The sequence below is a fragment of the Akebia trifoliata genome, chromosome 5 (genome assembly GCF_017979445.1).
Source record: "Akebia trifoliata isolate Shusen 1 chromosome 5, ASM1797944v1, whole genome shotgun sequence".
NCBI lineage: Eukaryota > Viridiplantae > Streptophyta > Magnoliopsida > Ranunculales > Lardizabalaceae > Akebia > Akebia trifoliata.
The window spans coordinates 11483482-11501585 of NC_141379.1; the positions used below are offsets into that span (position 1 = coordinate 11483482).

Consider the following 18104-nt stretch of genomic DNA (forward strand, 5'->3'; position numbering starts at 1 on the left):
GGAGATCATCATCACCAAAAATCAGCCCATTCCAAAACTTCTAACCCCATCAAAAATGATTTACAAAAAATGGACGGTCCACGATTTTTTTACTTGTAAACATGGGGCTAGAAGTTTGGAATGGGCTGATTTTTGGTGAGGATGGTCTCCTCACCGTAGAGATCATCCTCACCAAAATCAGCCCATTCGAAAACCTCTAACCCATGTTTTGAAAAATGTTTTGCCAAAATGTTTGTGCTGAACGGGACCCTTTTCTAATATATACATGCATCATTGTCAATATATCTTATCACAGATGGAAGGTATTTATGAAGAATGACATATTTAGCATTATCAATTAGGATATTATAAATTAAGAATTGTTAATAATTAAAATCTTTAATCTTGATTGATATAATAATATCTACAAATACCCTGTTAGGATTCATTAATAATCATCCAAAAATTTTACCAAAAAATCACTTCTTCATAAATAAGAACCATTTATGTTGAGTTTCAACTACCCACGCATTGGTTTAGATCATTTTACATTAGGAATCAAAATATGGTGAAATTGCTAACAAAATTTCTCAAACATGTTAAAGATGTCTTTTAACCATCTCAATTAGGAATCAACTTGCACTTTTCCAAGTCAACTAGGTAAATTGGCCCCTTAAGAGTCACCTCGAATCCAATCAAGACATCTCAGCAGAGTTTTCAATATGACTCGTCCAATCGTTCAAGAGCAATGTGTGGGATACAATAATTCTTATTGGTATAAACGTATCCAAAACACAGTTGTTGATTTGGAAATAAGAGACTAAGTCCAACTGGTTCTTGGTGCACATGCCAGGCTTAGGGAAAAACTAAAGGGATCCTTCTTGGTCAGCTTTTCTTTTTATAGAAATGCTTTTATGGAATCACTTCTATAAGAATCACAATTGTTATATTGATTTTTTTTTATGACAATATTCTGAGAAGAATTTGGGAAATAATAGTACTTAGCATTTGTAGAATATTTGTTTCATAAGAAATAACTAGTAGAACATTTTGATCATTATATTTATAAATAAAAAAAATAGAACACTTTGAAATTTAGATGATGAACATAAAACCATAGAGAGCAGCAGTATTTTAATTATTGACTAGAAGAATCACGATAATTTTAATTCAAAAATCACTTAATTTTAGATTCCTAAATAGAAAAAAGAATCCAAAGGCTGGACCAGGGTAGCTTTGGCTTTTCACTCGCTACAAGAATCCAAGAGCCAGATAAAAATCATCACTCAGATGTTATTTCAAACAATACCTAAGAGCCCATTTGGATACACAAAATAGTAATGCTTTTTTTTTCACTTTCTTCTTAGCTACTTTCTACTTTCTATCCAAACGGGCTCTAAGCAGTCTGAAAACCAGTTTTGGAGTGACAGCCCCAAACACAAAAAATAATACCCAGAACGATGTTTGTAGTTAATCATCAAGTATGCTGTTACCATTGTTAACCCACAAGAACAAATCTATAATTTGCATTGATGACTTCAACTGTTGCAATTCTATTACATTTTTCTGACAAACTTGAATAGGGTGGGTTATTCTATAGCTTAATATCTCACGGCCCCTGCGTGCATGCGCGTAAACAGTAAACAATGCTCGACACCAACTTCTGCATTTTTTTCCCACAAAAAAAAACAAATGGAAGAAACCCTTTCTAACAAAACTATACTCTAAAATCTGAGCGCTACGTCTACTTTCGTTGTATGCTCACTAAGATTTGTTTAAACTCCGATTTTTGAATTTGATTCGCAGCTTATGAACAGAACCACCCTCTGAACCCTCACCTTTGTTTTCTACGCTCTTTATCACCAATTTCGATCCACCACCTTCATTTGGTTTCAACTGCATTGATGCTGGCTTAATTCCGGATTCTTCTTCCATACTCTTCAACTCTACTGAAGATGCCTTAGCATCCCTACTCTGTAACTTTGCCATCTCCTTCTCCCTCTGTTTCTTTTCCTTCTTCAAACGTTTCCGCTCCAAGTACTCAGGATCATCACGGTGTCCTTTATTATAATCATCTTTCTCGTCCCGCTTTCGTTTCCTGTCTTTATCTCTCTTCTTCCCTTTCTTTTCTTTGTCACGCGAATTTGACGGAGGACCATCATGAACATGTCTCCCAACTGTCAGAGTTTGAAGACTCACGTATTTCTGTGCATCTGGTTCTCCATCATTATTACCCTTGGAGATGCTGGGCGATAACTCAGACTGAAGCAAAGTAGCATCTCTTCTTGAGTCCGCAGTACATTGCAATTCCTTTCTGATTTCTTCATCATTGTTTGCAAGTTTGGCACTACCAATGCTGGCTGACATCAGAGAACCATGACCATGGCATGAGTTGACTTCTTCAAGGTTTTGATTACTGGTACTCGTAGGCTCAGTAGTAGTTAGCCTTGGAGGTGGCGCATCCACGGACATGGAACTGCTTGCGGGCCGCTCTGTTTCATCTTGTCCACCGTGAGAAAGGACAACGATTGGTTTATTATCAGTCTCCTCTGCTCTACTGGAAGCAGCAGATTGTTTGACCCTGATCTTAACAACAGACCTTCTTCGCTCACTCCCATTGGAAACAGTATCTGCCTCCTTGGGAACTGCTACTTCTGGAATGGGCAGCAAACCATCAGATAAAGGTTTTGATGCGTCTGCAGGAGGTTCTGGAGGCCCAGATATCCTTATCTTCAGAAATGCAGAAGGTTTAATCTGTTGTTCGTTTTCGGCATCTCCAATGGGCTGTACATGAATTCTGGGAACGCCATAAAGGGTTGGAGGCCTGAAAAGGAATTACAATGCTAATTTGCTTAATGATATTCAAAACATGAGCTACAAAATCTAGATCATTTGTTTAAGACATGTCAACAATAGTTACAAGGCATGAACACAATTTGGCATTGCGATATGGCTCAAGATAAGAGTTAGATGGTGAAAGAGGATTAATGTTGCTGAGCCCAATATTTTGGGGAAAAAAAAAGGGGTGTAAGAAAATGATGAGGACCCCCTTTCAATGGAACAGCAAATAGAAATAGGATCTTGTTGACATTGTTCATAACACCAACTCTGCAAAATGAAATGAGGGGGCAACAACTAAATGACACTAAAATATAGAATGAACAGAGGTACTGGGATCGATACCCCGCATTCTCCATTAATTGTTCAAGAACTACTATATAATAAAGAATGAACACAACTGATCGAAATTCAGTTTCATAGCCACAAATCATTAACTAGAAAAAATCAGTGTCCCCATTTTATCTTATTAAAAATAAAATAAAAAAGGAATGAATGTATCCATTTTATCAGGAAACCGAGGAGGGCACATCAGAATTCATAAATATTTGCAACAAAAAAAAAAAAGATGGAAACAGACGTATCATTTTTTTTGTTTTTTATTTTTGAAAAATAATAATTTTTGTATATTTTATTTTGTATTGGTAATTGACACAAATCTTAGCATGACAGCTTCTGAGGACATTCTATTTGATTATGTATTCTCAGTTGCATACATGAAAGCCCAATTAATTCTGGCTTCCCACCTCAATGCTTAACACAAGCTCAATCTCACTAGCCAAAAGAGACTTGTATCTCACACAACAATCTTAACCACGGAAATCTCACCTCCTTGCAAGAATTTGCAAAATGCAGAATAACTGATGCCGAAGGAAGACATTGTTGAAAGCTTTACGGCTTTCAAGCAGACGAAGCAAAGCTACAAGTGTGGAACCCTTTATATCATCTTCAGACTCAGATCCACATTTTATCTGACACAACCGCATAGCATGCACAGCCAGTTTCATTTGCCCTGTAATCAAGAAGCTTATAGCAGGCTCAAAAGAAACGCTTCATATTGGAAGAGAAAAAATATGAACATTGTCAGACCTCGTAAGGATGCCTCTTCTTCTACATATTTCATGAACAATAATAATGCTGCATCAATGCCCTTGCAATGAAACTCAAGATCAAGGAGTGCTCTGCTTGCTTCAATTCGAACTTGCCACAAAGTACCGAAACTTTGGAAAGGTTTAATAAGTTCAAACACACGATCCTGCAGCAAGTAATTAAATACGTAAGTGATACAAAATCTCAACAGAGAATGGGCTATTACAGGCAAAAAAAACTCCTTACAAGAGGTATGGATGTTGAAAGCTTCAATGCCATCTGTGCAAGGGTGCGGATACAGTTGATTGTCAAGATCCCATTGTAGCTTGGCATCAACCTGGTACAGCATCCAAAAACATGCAACTAATATAAGGTAAAACTCAACAAAAAGAATGTATCCACAACACATTAAGTGAATGTACCTGTCAAACTGCAGGAGCCGATCAATGTGTTTGAGAATAGATGATAAAAAGAGTATGCTCTACAAAAAATTAAAAAAATTAAGTACCTTAAAAATCTACACTGCAGACAATTATTCTAAATGAGTGAAGTACCAATGTTGGACAACTAGGACACTCACTGATTTTTGGGTGACATTTGCAATGTTCTTTTCTTCCTCAATTGCAAGATAATAATTAACATTTTTCATAGACTATGAGCTTTACCCTTTCAGTTTAATTTTAGTTGTAGAAACTATAGCATTAAATATATGTATATTCTTTTTCTACACCTAAGTCAGCATATCATAACACCACACATAATCCTTTAATATGCTAATTATCAAATGGGACAACATCCCTTGACTCCTAAGAACGACTCGTGAAAAAAACACATGATCCCAACCCTTTAGATGGAAAATCCAATGGTTGAGATTTATCCTCGGGATAAGTATCTCCCACATTTGTGCTATCAAGATACTCATAAATCTCAACCATTGGATTTTGTGTTTAAAGGGTTGGGATCATGTGCTTTTTTCACGAGTCGTTCTTAGGAGTCAACGGATCCCAACCCTAATCAAATATATATGATTCGTGTTGGAGTGACCTCAAGCTGGAACCTCATATCGCACTTCTTGACGTGAAATTGGATAGGAACCATAGATGTTTTTCATTCATATCTCAATGAAAAGCATCTATGGTTCCCATACACTTTCACGTCAAGAAGAGTGATATGAGATTCTAGCCTGAGGTCACTTCAGCATTATTCAATATATATATATATATATATATATATATACTTGCAAATGGAAAATAAGCAGTAAAATAATTTTCCATGTAAAATGCGATATTTAGGCATTTAATTACACATATTTTCCCTGAAATTCAAATTCCAGCCCAATGTTACTTTCCACCCAGGAAGGGTATCCCTTTGACAAATGATTTTCCCACCACCCAATGTTATTCTCTAAAGATTAACCCACCCCCAAAACTAAAAGGGAAACTTACTTAATAGACTCTGGCGGAGAAATGCGTTTCTAAACGCTCCCTAAAATTTGGGGAGGTATCTTAACAATCCAGTAAATAAAAATCTTTCTTAATGGACCCTTACCCCAATAAAACGGCAAACTCTTAACTGTCGAGATCAATGATTATAAATCATCAATCTCAACAATTTGAACTGTTGAGCTAGACTATTTGAATCCTGGATCTCAACAATTCTTGTGCAATCATCGAGATTGATGATTTTTAATCATTGATCTCGACGATTTCAATCATCGATCTCAAGAATTAAAGTTAAATCACTGAGATTAAACAAACAAGATTTGGAAAGTGGGCCACACATTCGGTGACGAACAGAAACAGATCCTATTTTGGACACATATAAAGGGGATTCATTTGCAATGATTATGGGAAGAGTAGAATGAATAGGACTGGATGCATTCAAGCAAGATACATAATTTAAAATTATTGATCTGGACAATTGTAAAATCGTCAATCTCAATTGCTGATCTTGACAATAGGAGCAAAGGTCGATCTTAATGATTTGAATCGTCGAGCTTGACAATTTGAATTATCAATCTCAGTGATTCAAAGAGGGATGAGGAACCATTATGAAAGAAAAAGTTTAATAACCGGACCATCCAGATACCATCAAGTCAAGGATTATTTAGAAATACACCAGGCTAATCAATTCGATTTTGGTGCCTATAGAGCTTTTGACTAGTGAGGACACCTCTGAGTAATACACGACATGACTTTAGTTGAGGAGTCCGATGAGTCTAACACTGACATTGAGTTAAACCTTTCTCCCATCTGGATACACTCCTCCATTCATCCCCTTTTTTATAGGTTTATAAGTGTGAAGGTGGGTTTGATCCCAGGTCTATGGCCAGGGGCAGAGCCAGGATTTTCTTGTCATGGGGGCAAACTATGGTTAGTTGTATAGTTGAAGAACTTGAAGCTGAATGGTTTTAGGGAGAAATTCAGAGGTTTTTGGTTAGAAGTTGAAGAAAATGATATCTAGGTCATTTCCAATTAGTATATGAGAAGGCCCGGTCAAGAGGCAATGTCATCAACAAAAAATTAGGAGGGGTGTAAACATTAGAGGGAGGTGAGGGTGTGGGGGAAAATGGGGAGAGAGGTGAGGGAGTGGGGACAAATGGGGAATGTTATTAGTTGAAAATATAGGGGTGTCTCAAAGTTCTGTGGGGGCAATTGCCCCCACCAGCTCCTAACTAGCTCCACCCCTGTCTATGGCATTACCTCATGCAAACTTCACCATCTCGTTGAGGTGGCACCTTCCCATCCCTCCAATCACCCTTCATTAGACTTTTTTATAGGTTAAGTGCAGAGCCAAGGTTTTTATCCCACGGTTGTGATGTTAAACTCTTTACTGCCTCGGAAAAGTGGCACCTTCACACTTTACTGGACTTTAGCACCACGAAACAAGGAAAGATGTGTTTTAAGAGAAGACTTACGGTATGAAGCATCTAGGAAGTGCTTGTGTATGTACAATATGTGCCTACAATTGTTCCCCTAACAGTATAAATGTATACAAGAAGATTAAATAATTTTAAATGATAAACAAATCAGTATAAGTATATATAATCATAGTAATAAATTTCAACATAATAATCCAAAAAAATTAAATTTCAATATAGTTCCATAACATATACAAAAATATTTTCATTTCTTTTTTTATGAATAAGATATTTTAATTTCCACAAAGTCAACATGAAATTTTTCCATAAATTTATTTTTGTATACATTTCGATTGGTATCGCTTCATTTTATTTAGGATTACATTGGATCAATAGACAGGACACAGAGAGATTCCTCAATTCCCCTAGAACTACAGGTGCAATATGGAGGACAGGAAGGGCATCATCCAGAACTTCATGGCTACATGTTCATATGACATGCTCTTCACTTATATATCTATGCTAGTTGGGAGGGGATTCCCAATAAATCTTGTGTGGTGATATATGCAATTAACAATCCAACATGTAAATTTCTCTAACTACATGGTAAATCTAGATTTAATTATTATTTTTATTAAAAAAACATTACTTTGATGTGTATTATGAAATCTATTGCAAAATATTATCTACATGGTGGTGGCTATACCCATTAATGAATGGGTTCTTAGTCCCATACCGGAGTATTCAATACCAGTTTTAGTATTTTCAACAAGGATCCAAGGCAAAAAAGTATTATTCAACCCTCTTCATTCATTGTTGCACAGTGTAATTAATCATTTTTTCGATATATTAAAGGCGCAATGGTCTAGCCAGAAAACTTAAAGTTTGGCGAAGCAATGGGACATTCTTATCATTTGCATGGCAATACCTAACTTTTATCATTTGGATAAACAACGGGAAGTTGATATCATTTGTGTGGAACACAAAGCTTTATTAGAAAAAGAAACTATTAAATAAGTCTAGGGTTATTATAGTCTTTTTCTTTTTTATTAATCTTATGTAACTCTTTTATAGCCTAATTAGGGCTAATTAATGTAAACTTAATCTTCTCTCTATTATCGAACTTGGTATCAGAGCTTGGTATCGAACTCCTCCTTCTTCACCTGTAACTCCTCCTTCTTCACCTGTAACAGACCTTAATCAACTTCGTACACCCCTACACTACTTGTCTTCAACCTATATCACCCCTACGGGGGTTCTCTGTTGCTGCAAACCCTAATCGCATCATGCAATAGGGAGTTAAACCATATTCGAAGTCTGCGATCCAGTTTTACGTACAGCAACGATGCTGTTTAGAGCCTGCGACTCCTAAGGCAGCTATATTTCAGTCCGGCGACACCCACGGTGGCTGTATTGAGGTCTGGCGACACCCAAGGTGGCTGTATTGAGGTCCGGCGACACCCACGGTGGCTGTATTGAGGGGTGGCTGTATTGAGGTCCGGCGACACCCAAGGTGGGTTTTTTAGACGTCGTGCGACTTGTTTCTTGCACAGACGAACCTAATCAGTGCTGTTCTAGTTCGTGCGACTCAGCTGGTGGCTATGTTTTAGTTTTCCGATCCCCATAGTGGTCATATGAGGGTTCCGGCAGTGTTCTTGAACATCTACGAAGGGTTTCGATCACAACCAGTGCTGTTTAAGGCTGTTCTCACCTCTCTACTGACCCTCGAACCCTTGACCTTTGGCTGTTTACACAACTTATTAATCAACCCGGCTGCAAAGAGGATTACTTGCGGTAATGATTACGTGGGCCATCCATAACAGTGTTTAATCAATCGTTATAGCTCTTTCGATCGTGTATTGTCACCTTTAGGGTGCTGCGATCACTTTATTCTAGAAAGTCGTACCCTCATCTTCGTGAACTCTCTTCAAACCAAAGTATTCGGATTATTTGATGGCTTCTGACTCATCCTCTTCCTCTATCACTGGTTTTAGTAATGGATCGAGTGGTCTTCCTTCTCATTCAACTGACTTTCCAGGCATTCAAATTACTACTGTGAAATTAGATGGTCCTAACTATCTCCTTTAGACACGATCGGTTGAAATATTCATTGGTGGAAAAGAGAAGATTGGTTTCCTCACAGGGGCGGACAAACAACCTGCACTGACCGACAGTTCTTACTCACAATGGTTTGCTAATGATTCCATGGTCCGTTCTTGGCTGGTTACATCTATGCAATCACACATTGCAGCTGGTTTTATGTTCTCCTCGACAGCAAAACAGATATGGGATTCCGCAAAGAGTATTTACTCGCAACGTCAAAACAATGTTCGCATTTTTAACCTAGAACGTGAGATTTCTCGACTCTCTCAGGGTGACTCTTCTGTTACTACCTATATATCACAACTACGTGCTCGGTGGGAAGAGTTGACATTTTATTCTTCGTACTACTCTTGGAAGGACCCTCTTGATGAGACATTGTATGCGTCAATTCTGGATAAGAATCGGGTTTTTCAGTTTTTTGCTGGTCTCCGGGATGAGTTTGAGTATGCGAGGGTTCATTTATTGGGAATGGATCATTTTCCTTCCCTACAGACTGCGTATTCCTATGTATTGGCTGATGAGAGTCGTCGCGCAACTGTCATACCCCTTTCTTCGGGAGATCACTCTGCTATGCTTGCTCGTCTACCTTCTTCACACTCCCCCAATGGGTCTCTGCCTACCCGTCAGCGACATAAGTGTGATCATTGTGGAAAATTAGGTCATGTGAAGGCTCGCTGTTATGCACTTCATGGTCGTCCTAACCAGCATCGTCAACAGTCTCAACGGTCTTCAGCTCATGTAGTTTCTCAGCAAATGAATGATTTAGCACCTCCTTCAGCTACTACTTCCTCATCGGATTCAGTTTCTCTGTCCCAAGACGAGCTTGACAAGTTTAGAAAATTCTTCAATTAGATAGAGACTTCATCTCAGCCAGTTTCTACCTTCGCTCACTCAGGTACCTTTGCATCTGCACACAGTGTTTCTACCACTTCCTCACCATGGATCATTGATTCTGGTGCCTCAGATAACATGACCGGTACGTCCTCCCTCTTTAAAACCTATAGTGTTTGTTCTGGTCATCGCAAGGTCCGCCTGGCTGATGGTTCTTTGTCTTCCATAGCTGGTCAAGGTCATTTACCCGTTACATCTTCTTTATCCTTAATTAACACACTTCATGTTCCTCAACTAACTACTAACCTTGTATCTGTTAGTAGTCTTACAAAAAATTTGAACTGCAGTGTAACTTTTTATCCCTCTCATTGTGTCTTTCAGGATCTGGAGTCGAAGAGGACGATTGGCACTGGACATGAAGAAAATGGATTGTATCTCTTGGACGTTCCCGGTTCACCTAGCACTCATTCTGCTCTTCAGCTTAGTAGTAGTCGTAGTCAGTCCAATAAGGCTCTTGTAATGCGTTGGCATTTACGTTTAGGCCATATTTCCTTTGGATATTTAAAACACATGTTCCCTACTTTATTTCATAATAACAATTTGTTTGATTTGTCTTGTGAAACTTGTCAATTAGCTAAACATGTGCGTTCTTCTTATCCTATTAGTATGAATACTACTACACCTGCTATGTTTGACTTAATTCATTCTGATGTGTGGGGTCCTTCCCCGGTCACATCCACTCTTGGTTTTCGCTATTTTGTTTTGTTTATCGATGACCACAGTCGTACCACTTGGGTTTATCTTATGAAACACAAGAGTGAGGTTTATGGGATCTTCAAGCAATTTCTTGCTATGATTCATACCCAATTTGGTTGTACCATCAAGACCTTCCGTTCTGATCATGGTACTGAGTACACCTATAGTGAAGTCTTGAAACTTTGTTTAGAGTCTGGCATTGAGCATCAAATGTCCAATGTAAAAACCCCTCAGCAGAATGGTCGCTCAGAACGAAAAAATCGCCATATTCTAGAGTTAGCTCGTGTCATTTCTATTGGCATGAATGTGCCTCAATCCTATTGGGCCGATGCAGTTCTTACTGCCGTTTACCTTATTAATCGGACCCCCTCTAGTGTTCTTCAGTTTGCCACACCCCTCTCTAAACTCTCTCCAGATCATCCTGTGTTTCCACTTCCTCCACGCGTGTTTGGGTGTGTCTGCTTTGTTCAAATTCTTGCCCCAACTCGTACTAAACTTGACCCTAAGGCTGTCAAATGTATCTTTCTGGGTTATTCCTCCACCCAGAAAGGATACCGTTGTTACCATCCTCCTTCTCGACGGCGTTTCATTTCTCGAGATGTTTCCTTTTTTGAGCATACTCATTACTATAGTGGGTCCGTTGGTATTCAATCTGAGTGGTTTCCTCTAGATTCACCTGATGATTCTTTTCCTTCTTTATTTCCCCTTCCCATGCCTGTTCCTCCCTCTCCACCCCCCGTCAGTTCGTCCTCTCCTCCATTGCAGGTTTACTCTCGACGTCCCCGTGATACTTCCATCACTTCTATGTCCGACCAGCTCGCCTCCTCGCCTCCAGTTCCTCCTCCGTCGGTTCCCTGTGATGATCGTCCTATTGCCACTCGTAAGGGTAAGCGTACTTGTACTTATCCCATTTCAAATTATATCTCTGATTCTGCACTATCACCCTCCTATCGGAGTTTTCTTGCTTCTGTTTCCTCTGTTTCTCTTCCTACTACTGTTGCAGATGCTATTGCTCATCCTGAGTGGCGAGCAGCTATGATTGATGAGTTGACTGCTCTTGACAAGACTCAAACTTGGAAAATTGTTCTTCTTTCGCCTGGAAGGAAAGCTGTGGGTTGTCGCTGGGTCTTCACGCTTAAGCATAATCCGGACGGTTCCATTGCTCGTTATAAGGCTCGTTTGGTGGCCAAAGGTTATGCTCAGACTTATGGGATTGATTATCAGGAAACTTTTGCTCCGGTTGCCAAGATGACCACCATTCGTGTTCTCCTTTCTGTTGCTGCTATCCGCGGCTGGCCTCTCTTTCAGTTAGATGTCAAGAATGCTTTTCTCAACGGTGATCTTCAAGAAGAAGTCTATATGGTCCAACCTCCTGGGTTTCTTTCTTCTGCTTCTCCTGCACATGTTTGTCGTCTTCGTCGGTCCCTTTATGGTCTGAAACAGTCTCCTCGTGCTTGGTCTGAGCGCTTCACTAAGGCCATGCATCAGTTTGGTTTCCATCAGAGTTCTGCTAATCACACCTTGTTCTTGCGTCACTCCCAAGGCAAAATTGTTGCTCTGATTGTGTATGTGGATGATATTGTTATTACTGGCGATGATGCCGATGGCCTTACCGAGGTCAAAACTTACTTAGGACGTCAATTTGAGATTAAGGATCTTGGCCATCTTCGCTATTTTCTGGGTATTGAGGTTGCCCGGTCTCAGTCCGGTATATTTATTTCTCAGCATAAGTATGTTCTTGATTTACTCAGTGCCTCTGGTCAGCTTGGATCTCGTCCAGCTGATACTCCTATTGAGCAGAATCATAGGTTGGCTGATTCTGAGGGGGAGTGTGTCTCAGATATTGGCCAATATCAGCGTCTTGTGGGAAAGTTGATCTACTTATCTATGACTCGCCCTGACATTGCCTATGCTGTTAGTGTTGTAAGTCAGTTTATGCACTCGCCTCGAACATCTCATCTTGCTGCTGTTTATCGTATTCTTAGATACCTTAAGGGATGTCCTGGTCGAGGTATTTTATTCAACAACCATGGTCATCTTCGCATTGAGGCATGGACAGATGCAGATTATGCTGGTTCAGTGACTAATAGAAGGTCTACTTCTGGGTATTGTACTAAAGTTGGTGGTAACTTGGTAACTTGGCGTAGTAAGAAGCAGGATGTAGTTTCTCGATCGAGTGCTGAGTCAGAATATAGAGCTATGGCACTTGGAGTATGCGAGTTGTTGTGGCTCAAAATCTTACTCACTGATTTATGTCTTCCTGTGCCGGTCCCCTTCTTACTATATTGCGATAATAAATCAGCTATTAACATATCTGCAAATCCAGTTCAGCATGATAGAACGAAGCATATAGAAGTTGACCGTCATTTCATTAGAGAAAATATAGTTTCTGGACAGATTTGTACTCCCTTTGTTCCTACCTCTCAACAACTTGCTGATGTTCTTACTAAAGGAGTTAGTAAAACTTCCTTTGAAGATGTCTTATCCAAGTTGGGCATAGTTGATATCCACGCACCAACTTGAGGGGGAGTGATAAATAAGTCTAGGGTTATTATAGTTTTTTTCTTTTTTATTAATCTTATGTAACTCTTTTATAGCCTAATTAGGGCTAATTAATGTAAACTTAATCTTCTCTCTATTATCGAACTGAAACAATGGCTAAGTATTCAACCAACATGAAAACGAAGACTACATCAACAAATAGAGATGGAAAGGACTTGATATTTGATTATGTTGAACCAATACACCTTCCATCACAAAGGGAGATGGCAAGATCTTTACTTCTTCAAATAAGACATTCTCAGTCTCTTATCTTCTTCAATAATCAGATCCCCTGCCCCCCCCCCCCCCCCAACCCTCTGTTTTTTTTTAACATTTGACGAGTCCCCAATTGTGCATGCCTTTGTACCTCTTTATGACCATGCAAGCCTTTAAGGAATCCTCAACCAGCCCACCACTGCTCCTTCCAGCAAATTCAGTACCACTTCCTTCTCCATGTCCTCCCCCTTCAGGTTGGTATATTTATGTCCAAATTTTGGTTTTAAAAGATGGTGTTTGCACAGAGTAATAATAATATCCATGACACATCAACTTTTTTTGCTAAACCCTACAAACATGAAGGCATGAGAATGACAAACTCATGCAAATGATAGCAAGTAACAAAATAATAACATTGTGAATTTAAAATAATAAATATAATAATAACGATGAAATTTTGGTTAATAGAAAAATAAGTAGAAGAGATAGGACAGATCATAATAAGGGAAAGGAAGATAAAATTTAGAAAGGCCAAGCTAACAAAGCATAACTTGATGACCCAAAACCAATTCTAATAAAAACTTGATAAAATAAAATGAATCAATAGTTTAGTCAGAATCACAAAATTGATGCTGAAAAATCTCCAAGGCTTATTTTAGGAAAATAAGACATTCTTGATTATTCTTGATCTCTCTTAACTTTCTAAAATATTCTTGTAATCTTCTACAATAGGATGGTTTTCTAGAATATTCTTGTAATCTTCTACAATAAGATAGTTTTCTAGAATATTCTTGTAATAGGATAGTTGGTCTATAAATACCCTATTAGGGCATTTGTAATGGGTATCCAAGAATTCTCAATAAATTCAATTTTCTACAGATATCTTAGAAGAAAGTATGAATCTTAAAGCAAGAATTACAAAAGAATTGAAAATGTATCAGGGCAGATCAAGTAGAAGAATAGCACACACAGACCTGTTGTCCAAATTCAAGTCCACCAATCGATTGGACCAATGCCGCAAGCCAATGGACATCGGAGTAAGGATTTCCATTGTTATCGTTGTACTGTAAGACAATTAAAGAATAAAAAACATGTCAAATAAGTATGATAAAGGCATGACGGGAGGGGGATCTAATTGGAAAGGAAATAATTCAATTTGACAAGTCACATCCACATGCCATTAAAATAGTCATCTTTCATCAAATGTACAATGTGTTAGATAGATTTGCAAATAACATGAAATTATTATCATGGAACTCAATTGTTCGTGACAAATATTCAAAGTAGCTAACCCCACGCATACACATCAACGTGGGTAATTCAATAAAAATAAACGTAAAGTTGAAACTATAAAGGAAAGAGAAGTTATTTGAAGTAAAGAAATAAATTTGATATTGTAGGCTCGAATAAAGGAGTAAATACAAAACCTTTTGTATGTTGAACTCTCTTTCCCAGCTTTGTGTTTACCTTACATTATGTGTAAAAATTCATTATTAATCAAATAAAAGTCTGGTGGAAAAAGACTAGCTCTCAACTCATCAATTCATAACTTAAAATGCTAGAACAAGTCATACCATAGGTTTAGAAATGTCAAAGACCTCGATTCACAAACCAGGTAATACCATAGATTCAAAGAGATCACCATAATCATCTCCATTAATATCAAAGCCTTATCTAATTGCCTATCATAAAAAAAAAAAGCATCGTCTTATATTTAAAAAAATCATATTATAGTCCATTTTAAGTATAGAATATAAAAAGAATGTTCTTTGATAACTTGATATACAAAATATTTGTGCATACATTGCAGAAAAAGTGGAAAAAGAAAACTTTTTCAGTAAATTATTCTTCTTCTTTTTTTGTTAAAGTGGGTAAACATGTCACAAACGTGATTACGACATGGAGGATTCTTTAAAAAAAATGGAGTGACCTTTTTACGTAGGATATGATTAATGTCATCCAATTCAATGGTTAGGTTGAATTTTTATGGGTATTAGGGTTAGGCTTCAATGAAGGAATTTCAATGGGTTGGGTTATAAAATAGATTGGCTAGGTTTTTGGATGGTTTAAAAGGTCAAAACAGAAAATTAAAAAGAAAGTGAGAAAAATGTTAAGAAACAGTAAACACCTACCTTGACAGAGAAATCGATAGATAAAAAGATTATCTTGGACTCACTCCAAAATGGCCTCACACCACACCCATTGTTGAGAAGATCAAAGCTCAAACATTAATTTTATTCATCATTAGAGAAAATTATAACAACAAACATGTCCCAATGGTTGTAAATAGAACTTAAACAACTTAAATAAAACAAAATCAGAAATACCATCTATGTCCCAATCCTGTAACGTTATTTCTCTTGAATTTTCAACCTAGGAAAACTCATCAAAAAAGCATTATAAAGTTACAAAGTTGTCCCTAAACGCCTATACTCGTGGTTTAAAGTATCATTTCGTTTCATAACGTTTCGTACAAAACGTTTCAATGTTCTAGCGTACCAAGATGAAATAATAGAGAAAACGATATCATTAAGTGTTTCGACGATTTCGCTTTTAATAAATATTTGAGATACCCAGTGTTTTCAAACTGATTGCATGCCCATTGACTAGAGTCTTCTTTAAAAGACCTCTTTAAAAACCTAAAATTAATGTTTCGGTGTCGTTTCGATTTTTGAAAAAATTTCAAAAATCGATACATAGGATCGAGACGAGATTTTAAACCATACTTATACTAACACCATGGGCTAATAAAACATGAAAATAACCCCAGATACTCATCCTAAACACTAAAATAAACTCTCTCCTAACATAAACTAAATAAAAATATGAAATATAATGACCCAATGAAAAGAGTCCATGAAATGTTGTCGTCCATGAACTACACGTCCATACCCCGTCCATCCACGACGAATCTAAATGTCTTTTCCTCATCTAAAACACTTGAAGCGTATGCTCGTGATGTCCTTCTCAACTCCTCTCGACTGAGAAGAGCTTGCCTCTGGTGAGATAAAAATTGTGATACCTCTCCAGTATGTCTGAATCAATCCACTGTAACTTTGTCTCTGTAATCCATGTGCTATCCGAATGCGATCTGTTTCTCCACTTCATAACCTCCATGTCTAGTGGAGACCACTTGGTGATCCAAGATATTCTCTATTTTTTCACTTATGCGAAGCAAAGTAGGTATTGGAAGTAAAGGCTGTGAAAACTGGGATGGTATGTATTGTGAGTCAGGCGAGGGCTCAATGGCTAAATCAATAGTAGGTCTAGCATGAGCAAGTGAAATTAATATTGCTTGGGTAGGATTAAGGGTATGACTCGGATAAGGATTACTAAGTACAGTCGTTGAGTCATGAAAAGGAACTAAGTCCACCACATTGAAAGTTTGACGAATCCCCGTGTCTGTCGGAAGATCAATGTAATACGCATTAAGACCAAGTCGTTTGAGTATTTTGAATGGGACAACACTGCGGGCTTGTAACTTTTTCACAACTCCTTGTGGGAATTGCTCAGTCCTTATGCAAACCATTACCAAATCACCTACTTGAAACGCTTTAAACCTACGATGTGCATCAGCAGATAATTTGAATTGTGCATTCCTCATAGAAAATTTCTTTCTGATCTTAGAATGCAATTCATGAATGCCACGTGCAAGTGACTCTACTAACTCAAAAGGCCTATGTGATAATACCATGGGTACAAGATATACAGGTTTCCTAAGTTTATAATCATGTACTACTTCAAATAGACTCATGCATGTGGTCCTATTAGTGAAACTATTACATGCATACTCAGCTATAGATAGTAATGAATCCCATGGTCTAACATGCTCTCCTATTAAACACCCCAATATATTTCCTAAACTCCAATTAACAACCTCAATTTGACCATCTGCTTGTGGGTGGTATGCCGATGAAAATTGCAGCCCGGTGCCCATCATGTGCCACAATGTCTTCCAAAAATAACTCGTGAATCTAACATCCCAGTCAAACACTATCATCTTAGGCAACCTATGTAAACAAACTACCTCCTCAAAGAGAATCTTTGCTATGTTAGATGCACCGGAAGTCTTGGAACAAGCAATGAAGTGAGCCATTTTCGAGAAACGGTCCACTACCACAAATATAGAATCGTGCACTGAATTGTCTTTGGGAAACCTAGTACGAAATCTATGTTGATGCCTTGCCACGGGGAATGTAGCACTGGCAAAGGCGTATACAAACCCATGTTTTGCTAGCAGACATGTCCTACATTGCGTTATAATCTTAGCTATGTCTCGCTTGAAACTTGGCCAATAGAAACGATCCTTAACGAGAACAATGGTTTTGTCCCGAGCAAAATGACCAACTGCTCCATCTACGGAGCTCCCAAACTAGAAAGTCTCATAAACTCTGAACAGAAATCCATCTTATAAGACAAACTCTCTATTACTCCTAATTTGATCTCCTAAAACTGACGCATATAACTCCCTTTTACCTTGAAGATAAGAAAAATAAGAAAAAAATTCACCCTATTGTAACCCAATCACAAACCAAATTCCCTAATCCCCCAAATTTCTTCTACTTCCCTCATCGTCCTGCATCACAAATTTGTTGGCTGAAGTGAATATAAATCTCATACCTTCGTTAGTGGTGTTGAAGTTGCCTAATAAAAACATTAGCACAAAATTGTTATAACATTGAAATTATGTAAGATTAGAGCAGTAATAAGTTTTATCAGGCAAAAATTTTTAAAACACAAATTCACTTACACCCAAGTTTAACATATTCAAACAATTTCTTCTCGATCGTGCCATATTGTTTCTACATAGTAATTAATCTTTGTCATTGATTAAAAATAATTCCTGCTGCCGTTTGATAAAGTAAACAAATCCAAATGAAGCTATCATCAT

General features: G+C 37.8%; 1 protein-coding gene across 2 annotated transcripts in view; it reads right to left on the minus strand.

The window, feature by feature from the left end:
* Window positions 1-1474: 1474 nt before the first annotated feature.
* The window catches only part of TAF2 (TBP-associated factor 2), a 55538-nt gene continuing 38908 nt past the window's right edge, over window positions 1475-18104 (minus strand). For both annotated transcript variants that reach the window (XM_086442790.1, XM_086442792.1), the window contains 6 exons: window positions 14188-14277; window positions 4329-4387; window positions 4153-4243; window positions 3907-4072; window positions 3646-3829; window positions 1475-2803 (listed from right to left, as the gene is read on the minus strand). In XM_086442790.1, the coding sequence (XP_086298916.1) occupies window positions 1744-2803; window positions 3646-3829; window positions 3907-4072; window positions 4153-4243; window positions 4329-4387; window positions 14188-14277 (1650 nt within the window). In that variant the 3' untranslated portion in view covers window positions 1475-1743. The remainder of the gene's footprint in view (window positions 2804-3645; window positions 3830-3906; window positions 4073-4152; window positions 4244-4328; window positions 4388-14187; window positions 14278-18104) is intronic.